Source organism: Poeciliopsis prolifica, unplaced genomic scaffold (assembly GCF_027474105.1).
Source record: "Poeciliopsis prolifica strain line A6 unplaced genomic scaffold, Auburn_PproV2 SCAFFOLD031, whole genome shotgun sequence".
In the NCBI taxonomy this organism is placed as follows: Eukaryota; Metazoa; Chordata; class Actinopteri; order Cyprinodontiformes; family Poeciliidae; genus Poeciliopsis; species Poeciliopsis prolifica.
The window spans coordinates 4018741-4029648 of NW_026562406.1; the positions used below are offsets into that span (position 1 = coordinate 4018741).

Sequence of the window (10908 nt, forward strand, 5' to 3'; positions counted from 1 at the left end):
GAGTTTTATTCCCGTTTTATTATTCAATATATTCATTTTGTCAGTAATTAGACTGTAAAGTTTAGCTATTTTGTTACTCATTTCTAATCAAGTCTGAGAATGTGTCAGTGATTGGTCGTTGTGTGAAAGTTTCTTTTGCACTCATTCCTTCAAGAGAAACTGAATTTGGCTTATGATTCCAGAGATGCTCTTGTGAGGCCACAAGTGAGTTGATGCTGTTCACATAATTTGGAATACACAGACAGTTTTGGTTGCAAGAGTTTTGCAAACAGGATTCTGATAACTTTCATAGGATAGTTTTAGTTTCTGATGCTTAGGTATTTGCATCAGGCTGCTCCATGTGTAGGTTATGGTTTGAAATTTAATTCAACTTAAGTGATTTATTTTATTTATTGGACCAAACTTTTGTTTACGCAGCAATACAAGACAAAAACACACCCGGTTTTAGCCTGCTTTTATTAACAATTCTTTGGATCTTTCTTTTGCAACTTGTGTGTCAATCAGAATTAACTTGCACTTAATCATTCAGCAACCCTTTGAGTCAATGTCTTAGAGACTTTTTCTTGTATCTTGAAGGCTTCTACACAAAAATCAGGAGAAAACGCCAGTCAGTTGTTTGTTCAGCAATAACAACAATAACTATTGCAGCCGTGTATCATACATCAGCACTAAATAATCATTTACAGATTTTCAGACATCCCTTCTTCAGAAAGAGTGAATGGAAAGACATTAGACCTTCAATAATTTCTCAAGTTATTTGACAAAAAACCTTGAAAAGGCCGCTGATCAGAACATTAATGCTATTTTTTTTTCTCTTGGTGTCCTTTGGATATTTGACTAAGGGTTACCTTAATTATGATAATCCTGCCTCCCAATGCTTTAGGTTTGGCTTTTACTTTGGCTACAATGTCATCCAAATCTCGACCTGGTAGCATGCGATTAGCTGCAAAAGCAAATCCCCCAAAAAACAGCCATAAAATAGGCCCAAGTTTTACACCCCTTCCAGTTTATGACTGTGACCTCAAAATAATTGAGCTGTACAACAGACTGAAATAACAGTAACTGAAATGTATTCTTCTACTAAATCTTATTTATTTTTTAAGAGTTTATGAGCGCTGTTCATTGGTAGAACAAGAAGAAAAACTTGTCGCAACCGCTCCAAATTTGTGACTGCTTCTCAAACTAAATTATCACTATTGTTTGTTTGTTTGTTTGCTTTTTGTTTGATGAAAAGTGCAACCTATTACACCCTTTCTACTGGTATGAATAAATGTTGGTGCTTTTATCAAGCGGGAGGAAAAAAACAAGATCTGAATTTGATGGGTTTATTTTTTTAATCTAAATACAATTTTTCTGTAATTTATTTTTAACATTTTGTGTGATGAGCTTTGAGTTACCAGAACCAACACACAACTCATTTAAGAGTGAAGCATGAGAATCAATTGGAAGTCATTTAATTGAAGCTGAGCACAAACCTCACAATGTATCTTGTTGAATTATATGTAAAATGAGACATGGATTATGAAGTAAACATAATTGTTTATAATGTAATTAGCTTGCTTAAAAGTCAGATCCTTGGAACTGTAAGCTTTCATGGACAAATGACCTCAGTAAATCAAGAGGCAATTGAAGTTTATAAGCACGTTTCTGTGGCGTTCACCTTCTTACTTTATGTGATTACACCAATACAAAGTACAGTGTGCTTGAGAGGTGGAAGGAAATGATACATTTGGGGGTTTTTTTACATTAAAAGGTGTGTTGTGGATTTGTATTCAACTCCTTTTTATTTTGATACTTCTATATGAATTAGTTAATCCAGCCCTCGTGTATGTAATGTATTCTAAATATACATCCATCTTAAACATCACCATCAAGGCTAATTCATAAAACTATTTTCCAGCCGTTTCTAACTTAACACTTCACATATCAGATGTTTATCTTATTTTGTTGTTGTTTCAGAGATTATTAATGCAGTTTCTCATAAGCCATTTAAAAATATGGAGAAGTTTGCTTTGATCAGATGAGAGCCAACCTTTGTTTGATTTGTTTTGGGGAAAACAACCGAAATCATCATCCTGATGTTTTTTTCATTCTCCAACTACTCTTTTTGTAAAGGGTCGCGTCATGCTAAGGATACACATTTACCGTAACACTCTTTCCAGGTTTTCATCTGTAAAACATTTTTGAGAACCTTGCTTCCTTTTCCTTCCACTTCACAAGTATGTTCTATTTTGTGTTGAAGTTTGTTGTCTGAGAAAATATGTGAAAAAGAGGAATGAATGTTTTTGCAAGATCAAAACAATTAATTTTCTATTTTCTAAGCTGTCAGAACTCTTAGGACGCACATCTGAAGAATATGACTTCAGTTTGATTGGAAAGAGTGAAATGTGCTGAATTTCTGTCCCATACAGTTCAAAGAATCTGACTTTTAAGCATTCCTTGCTGGGAGCTCATCCTGTCCTGATTTGTACCTCTGTCATGCCGCTGCACATCTAGCTGTCACACCATACCCCCCATCCAGCAACACCTACTTGGAGGTGGTGATCTACTGTGTGGGCTTCTTTCTAATCGCCATCATGATCACCATTGTGATCATCCTCAAGATTCGGGCCTCCTCAAAGAAGAGCGACTTCAACAGTCAGCTGGCTGTCCACAAGCTGGCCAAAAGCATTCCTCTACGCAGACAGGTAACAGAAAGTAGATAGGGGGTTTGCCATATTTATACTCCTTCATCTTTCCTTCTGGCGGTGGCTCATTCTCTAATAAACTCAAAGCTTTTCATTATGTTGAGCTAAATCACGCATTTCCAAACTCTTTATATGTTTTATAGGTCTTACATCAGGTACGTAGAGGAAGACTGCTGAGACTTTTCTATTTATTTTTTTATTTTTTTGCCACAGTAATTGCGCCAGGGGAAATTTCCTCATATCTGTGTGCGTTCCACTTTGAGAGGAGTAATGTCCCCCTTCTTTCCCTTAGGTGTCTGTGGACTCGAGCTCCTCTATCCATTCTGGAGTGATGTTAGTTCGTCCCTCCCGCCTCTCCTCCAGTGGCACTCCGATGCTGACAGGAGTATCTGAATATGAGCTGCCACAGGATCCACGCTGGGAGATCCCAAGAGACAAGTAGGTCTTCGTTTGGCTCTGAATTTGTGGTGGCCCCTCTCTGTCTGGTTGGTGTTCAGCGTAGTCGTCGATGCTACCTGCTGCACATGTTCTAACTATTGTTGAATCCGTCGTCTCGCTGAGTGAGCTGGAGATTGTCGTCCGCGCTTTCATGCCTGGCGAGTTCCGACAGGATTTGTTCAGGTCTGAATAAGGAGATTTACTGTCTCCAGTCAGGCTAAAACAACTCTCAGCAAACACAAGGCAGAGACAAATTTTACATTAGTTATAGGCTCTTCAATCTTGACATATTCTCGTGTTTTCTGAGATCATCTGGTCAGAATTGCCTCTCTCAAGGTGGCAGCCTGTTGGATTAGCTCTTTGTTCTTATTTTTGAGACATTGCATGTTTGGAAAATCATTTCCTGTGTAGCTGGAATGATTTTTGCTCTTAGTTTTTTTTCTTCTTTTCTCTCAGTTTCTGACAGTTTTGATATGTAGCTGTGGCAACAAGGTATTCATTTTCCAACTGGGAGTAGCTGATTAGCATCTCAAAAGCTCAAATAATACCAGAACCACAACCCAAAATCCCAGGGGAGTCGGAAAAGAGACTTTGTTGCAGAGCAGGACTAAATAGAAAAAGAAAGAGGAAGTTCAAACCATTCCCTATATCAATACTAACAAAGATCATATCCATGACTTCATCATCTTTTTGTCCTGTTTCCTAGCCAAACAGCCAGACAGGGATTTATAGAGTTGCAGCAAGAGCAAACAAGGTGGATTAGCAGTGCTGATGGCGTCATCCAAGGGAAATTACTGTGTAATATATTCTCTGCTGTTAGCATGTCATGAGACTGAAATACAGCAACAGTGTCTTCAGTCAGAGGCTTCTACAGATTTTGTGAAAGACCTACTGCTACCAGAGATAACAAATGTTTTGATACGAGTTACCGCAACATTAAATTTCCACTTGGGATAAATATAGTACCGTTAAATTGAATAGAATTTGTTTTCATAGACTTTCAATTACAAACATCTTATTTGCTTTTCGTTGTTTTATGTGTGGTTTGTTTTTAGCGCCTCTTTTGTGTTCGTTTCTTGAGGCAATTTATTTTCAAAAGTGCTTCTTAACTTTTTATTTTTGTAGCTTCTGTGAAGCACTTTGTGGTTTTTACCTGTAAAAGTGCTTTATAAACAATCTTTACTCCCTTAACAGCTGAATGCTGTTGCTGCATTTGAAATTCCTCGACGATTGTCTCTCCTCTTCGCAGACTTGTTCTCGGGAAGCCGCTGGGTGAAGGCTGCTTTGGTCAGGTGATGATGGGGGAGGTTCTGGGTCTGGACAAGGAGAAGCCAAACCGTGTGACCAAGGTTGCGGTTAAAATGTTGAAATGTAAGTAATTTAGCTAAAGAGTTAATCTGCTGTAAACTTTCTGAGCTCTGGTGATTTCCAAAAATGAGTTGGGTAATGTATATCTTGCAGAAAGGGAAGTTTTTAGGGTGTTAAAAAAAAAGTGGGCACAAAGGGGCGATCTCTGAACTTCAGGGACATTTAAAAATAAAATAAAATTGGATGAGAAGGATCTACAACTGGATCCCTGCCATGGAGCAAATGGGAGAGCAGAGTAAAGATTTATGAGAAGTCTTGCCATCGCATATAAAATAGTGTTCATTAAACACCACAGAGAAGTGAAGATAGAAGGAAAGTGGTATTTATTGTCTTGTGCTTTAAGTGCTTCTCCCCAAGGAGCTTTCTACAAACAACAAACAGCATTCTGTTACAAAACAGCTGCAGTGATGGTGTTTATATCTCGCAAGGTCACAACCGGGAAGCCTTTCTTTTGCCTCTTCACCAGCAGAATGAATACTAATTCCTCTAACATGGCTTCTTTTATATTTTGTTTCACCCCGTGAAGCTGATGCTACAGAGAAAGACCTGTCAGACCTGATTTCAGAGATGGAGATGATGAAGATAATCGGGAAGCACAAGAACATCATTAATCTGCTGGGAGCCTGCACACAGGATGGTAGGAGACGAGACGAGCAGGGAGATGATACTGACCTGCCCCGCTCGGCGCCCACACGCACACAAACGCATACACACACACACACACACACACACACACACACACACACACACACACACACACACACACACACACACACACACAGTTGTCCCCCAGACAAGGGTGCTGCTGTAAGCCTCTCATTGGGGAGTGTGTAGAAAAGCATGTACAAATGATTCTGACAACAGCTTCCGAGCTCGCAGCTTGATTCAACTATCAAGCTATGGCTGCTGTCATTTCTCTACAATTACTCGGGCTGAAAGAAAAAAGAAAAAACCCTGAACTCCAATGACCCTAAAACTGACATTGCTCACATTTCAAATTAAAAGTCTTTAGTAAATTGCAGTTTGCTAATCCATACTGATGCAATTTTATTCATGACTTTTGGCAACTGTTGCAGGTTATGTTCTACTCACATTTAGCTCCAATATATTGAAGTAATTGATTGAACATGCTTGTGCTTCCACATTCTGCAGTCAGCAGTCAGTGCTTTTTATTTTTTCAGTTGCAGTTTTGGCTGGAGTTTTAAACTTGACTGAGAATTTCCAACTGCTTGTTAAGAAGAATATTATCTGTTTTCAGCTGACAAAAGGCTGATTTTTATTTATTTTTTTTGTTATCTTTATGTGTCTTTGAAGGTCCAGGTCTGAGTTGATCACAAATTTTGGAGCCAAATTTTGGGACTAAGCTATAATTTCTTGCTGGATTTATCAAAGCATTTTTGCAAGACGGAGTTTATCAGTGCTCTCTCAGCCAGCTAATGGTTATTGTTCAGCAACTGGTGAGATGTGTGAACCACTGAATTACTCTGAAGTCCAAACAGCCACCCAGAAAAACTTTGGTCCCTCTGGCACATTTTGCTGCCTCATTAAAAGGATTTCAAACTGCAGAAACACTATAATGAAGTATTTCATTATCTTATCAGACTATGATAAGAGAAAAAAGTTTTAAAACCTTGTTGTTCACAGATACCAGTAACTGGCTAATTCAAGCATTGTTTCTATTTCCAGGTCCATTATATGTTATAGTTGAATATGCGTCCAAGGGCAACCTTAGGGAGTACCTACGAGCACGACGCCCCCCAGGAATGGAGTACTGCTACAATCCAGACCAGGTTCCAGTGGAGACCATGTCAGTCAAAGACCTGGTGTCCTGTGCGTACCAAGTGGCTCGAGGCATGGAGTATTTGGCCTCCAAAAAGGTAACCAGTGACAGTTTGCAGCTTGCTTTAGATGGTGATGTTCTAACCGGTAAATCTTTCTACAGCCAACATTTATCCTGTCACTTGAGCATTAATAAGATCCGTTTTTATGCTTTTAGTGCATCCACAGAGATTTGGCAGCTCGCAATGTGTTGGTGACTGAGGACAACGTGATGAAAATCGCCGACTTTGGCCTCGCTAGAGATATCCACCACATTGATTACTATAAGAAGACCACCAATGTGAGTTTGGGCGAATTTTTCATAAAAAAGAAAGTAATCATTTTAATTTCACTCTGAGAGAGCATATCGACATCCGCGTCTTTTCCACAGGGTCGCTTACCGGTGAAGTGGATGGCTCCCGAGGCTTTGTTTGACCGGATATACACACACCAAAGTGATGTGTGAGTACCACTTCTTACTTCCCTGGTTCTGACTGGTATGAATAAAACTTCTATACAGTCAGAATAAAACACGCCTCTCTCTGGTTTTTCTCTTCAGCTGGTCGTTTGGGGTTCTGCTGTGGGAGATCTTCACCCTGGGAGGCTCTCCGTACCCTGGTGTGCCAGTGGAGGAGTTGTTCAAGCTGCTGAAGGAGGGTCACCGAATGGACAAGCCTTCGACATGCACTCATGAGCTGTAAGGAAGCAACGCCGCACTGTTTTCCATACTCTCTGAGAGCAACACATCGGGGCGACGTAACCAGATGCTTTCAAACGCTGCCTAATCCAAACCATTAAAGTTTTTCACAATTCCAACCAGTCTTCAATCCACTATACAAGGATTCCGATGAACCAAGAAAACAAGTGGTGCATAACTTAGAGATGGAAGCAAAAGTGATGCATGCTTCTTGACTTGTTTTAAACTAGACGTTTCCAGGTCCTTCCACAGGTTCTCAGTGGTATTGCTGTCTGGACTTCAAGCTCACACATCGATATGTTTTAACAAACATCACTCCTTCTGAGCTCTGGCCTGCATGTTCAGCTGTGTCTTCACCTTCGTCTTAATTCATTTGCTGCTTCTAAAGAGCTTGCTTCCACAATTTGGTATTTAGCTCCATTCATCTTATCGACTCTGACCAGCTTCTTCTGTCAGAAATCTTTCTACAGCCACAATCATGTTTCACCATAGTGCTGCTTTGTCAAAAATTATGATTTTTCCTTCAAATGAGTCTAATTTTTAATGTAATCTGACCAGAGCACCTTTTTTTCTCCATATGTTTGCCGTGCCCCCATATTGGCAGCTTTTTGATGACTGTTGTCTTTGCATGGCATCTTAGTGACATTAGTTAACATGTTATACATACCATTCTGTCTGGATGATCTTCGTAATGCAATTTGTTCACTACAAACAAACCTTTGAGGTTCCTGATTTATGCTGAGATTAAATATACACCATTTACCAATTTGAAGGTAATTGGTTGCAGCTGATTCTATTATAGGGCATCAGCGTAAAAGGGTTAAAAGATAAATGAATGCATGGCACTCTTTAAAGACCTATATTTGTCAAACTCCCAGCTAAAATGCAGGGCAGATTTTGGTTGTAACCTGACTAAAACCTAAAGTATTTACACCTTTCAAATTCTGTGAGGTATCATGCATGTAGCAATGTTTATGCTTCAAAATGACTGGTCATTCCAAAAATAAAATATTATTATTAAAAGCTACTAACAGGCTAGTAAACTAGCACAGACAGTACGACTCTTAGTTTAGTCTCACACCTTGTTCTTTGTCCAAGCAGTTGGCATTAATATTTATATTACCCATGTTGGTTTATAGCAGAAAAAACATTCCAGGTGCTTGGCAACATTATGATGTTCCCACTTAATGCTTGTGTGATGGCCGACGAAATAAAATGCTTAGCACGGTGCGAGCTCCAGCTGGAACATATCGTGCAGTTTTGTTGTTATGTCATGTACCTTCGGAGGCTGAATGTCTGCTTTATGAGCTCCACTCCGACCAGTTTAACATTCCTTCGACGTGAGATTTGATCTCGGAGAATAAAGCTGAGGTTGATGTTCGGGGAGCTTGATTGCTGGATCTTGTGATCTGTGCAGGTACATGATGATGAGGGACTGCTGGCATGCAGTGCCTTCTCAGAGACCCACATTCAAACAGCTGGTGGAGGATCTGGATCGAAGTCTGGCCATGACGTCCGACCAGGTGAGTCTGGATCTGCCCTGCAAGCAGCAGATTCTAGAGGTGCAAAGAAATTAATCGATTTATTGGATTAAAATTGGCTCCAGTTGATCTTAATCAGTCTGGTGGGATTGAGAATGCACTTTGAGGTTCTGAACTGAAATATAAACACAAGCTCATCAGTCATCATCGTCATAGCGCTCATTCAGCCGAGCTGCATGATGCAGCGCGTCAACTTCAGCGCTGCCCATGTTTGATGCAGCAGCGTTAAACGTGGGCTTTCCATACCTACTGCAAAACATGAACACGACGGAAACCTTTTGTAAGAAGGAAATTAGCAAAGTACAAAAATACATCCAAACTATTTTGGCTATTTCTGAGCTACTCTCATGGGATAACATCTGACACTGTGAATAGATCGAATTTTAACCAGTTTCTGCACCAAAGAGTTAAGAATGTACAATCACGTTTTCCCTGGGAATCTTTAAAGATGTACTTATGTATAACTTTTAATTGACATTTGTTATCAGTGTGACTGTAAACAGGCATTTACAATCAACCAAACTTTAGATCAACACAGTGGTCAGTCGATAACTTGCGTCCCCCGTTGGAAGAGCAGTTGCTCGATGTTTCACCGTCTCCTTGCTCCTCCTAGGTTTACCTGGAGCTCTCCGTTCCTCTAGACCAGTATTCGCCCAGCTACCCGGAGACGCGGAGCTCCACCTGCTCCTCCGGCGAGGACTCTGTTTTCTCTCACGACGCCGGAGCGGAGGAGCCCTGCCTACCCAAATTCCCTCCCCACTCCAACGGGGCAGCCATTAAGAAACGTTGACACCTCACACCCGCTCACAGACACTGACAGATCCTCAGCTCCCTGCCTCATGGGGTCGGACTTCGCCTTCCACCCCGCGTACATTCCCAGAGATGAAGCTAAAATTATTAAAAGTAATAATAAAGGGACTTTAAATCCTCGGAGCTCTGAGACTCTGTGTTGGACCAATGGGACTGCAGATTGCAGCTGGTGATGTCGAATGATTTCTCGCAGAAAACAAACGGACTCAACTTTTGTCTTCACTTTGGGCATTCCACTGTTTAGTCAGGAGGATGGGATGGACTGATCAAAAGTTGGGTTTTTTTCTGCTTTTTGTTTTTCTTTCCTCTAAAGGTCATAATTCTGCTTTTTGGACCAAATCCAGAAAAATGGCAAGACCCCTCATTCACTCTCTTCTTGTAAATACAGTTAGAAAATTAAAAATATGAATATATATTTACAATATACTCTTATTTTTATTACCACAATTGATTTATTGTCTTTTTGTACAAGGACAACTATATTTCTAATATAGTTGTGGGGGGGGGGGAAGGTGGAGCGAGCTTATTTTAAAGATTACATGACCAGTTTTTGCTTCTTTTTTTTTTTCTTTCTTAACAATTATGATTCCCCTGAATCAAAATGGAAATCATATCAATGTAAAATAAAAATGTGTGTCATAGCTCAACTTTGCAATACAAACTAACCCGATGCTTGTGAAGAATGTGGAAATCTTTTTCTGTTTTTTCCTCTGCTTCTTGCTCGCAATTATGTTTATCCTGAACGGTCGGAACTGCAAATATTCCTGGTTGGTCAAAATCCAGAGCAATCTGCCTGCGTCAACTCCAGGCCCCTCCACTGTGCCCGACCTTCATGTGATGAACTGTTACTGTAACGTGAACGCTTTAACGGCGGGTTACATCCGCTGCCGCCGGACGAAATGGGGTTTGGGGGGGTAGGGAGTCTTGAAACACGCGTGTCCGTTTAAAAAGGATTACATTAAATAAAATATTATTGTTAAACAAGCTGAGCTTTCAGAGTATGAACTCCACTCTATAAACCGGCCTATAAATATCCACGTTTTCTTTTATGTTTTGGTTGTCAGTCATGTTTATGGATGAGAATGATTGCCACTTCAATCTCCACACTCTTCTCTTTTATTTATTTATTTTTTTCTTTCATTAATGTATTCCATCGTGAGTTGCCGGGGTCTGATCAGATATGATGATGTGCTGCTGACATCAGAAGAAACGCCGTAGAGCGCAGCAACACACAACTCGGCAGTAAACGTGTGATTTACGACCGCGTTCGGCGGCTTGGCAAGCGCCGGCGCTTCTCTCCCAATCCATCAGCTGCGCCAACCTCGATGCCCGTCGCTGGCCTCCTGCCATTGGCTGATGCATCACCTGGATTGCTGTCTCCACGCAACAGGCGGACATCAACCCCTCCCCCCCATCCTATTTTTTTTTTTTTTTGAAAGCGAGCTCTCACTCCCTGGGTCATTGCATTCACCCTTCAGTACATTTCGTATTGCTTCAAATACTCTGGTTTTGTTTATTTAATGACTAACACATTGAAGCTTCTTTAATA

General features: G+C 40.4%; 1 protein-coding gene across 4 annotated transcripts in view; it reads left to right on the forward strand.

The window, feature by feature from the left end:
- The window catches only part of fgfr1a (fibroblast growth factor receptor 1a), a 31246-nt gene extending 20898 nt beyond the window's left edge, over positions 1-10348 (forward strand). For 2 of the 4 annotated variants that reach the window (XM_055050828.1, XM_055050826.1), the window contains exons 9-18: positions 2497-2693; positions 2980-3125; positions 4375-4496; positions 5020-5130; positions 6180-6370; positions 6490-6612; positions 6703-6773; positions 6871-7008; positions 8426-8531; positions 9163-10348. In XM_055050828.1, the coding sequence (XP_054906803.1) occupies positions 2497-2693; positions 2980-3125; positions 4375-4496; positions 5020-5130; positions 6180-6370; positions 6490-6612; positions 6703-6773; positions 6871-7008; positions 8426-8531; positions 9163-9339 (1382 nt within the window). In that variant the 3' untranslated portion in view covers positions 9340-10348. The remainder of the gene's footprint in view (positions 1-2496; positions 2694-2979; positions 3126-4374; positions 4497-5019; positions 5131-6179; positions 6371-6489; positions 6613-6702; positions 6774-6870; positions 7009-8425; positions 8532-9162) is intronic. The other 2 variants (XM_055050825.1, XM_055050827.1) reach the window with 1 other exon arrangement.
- Positions 10349-10908: the final 560 nt, after the last annotated feature.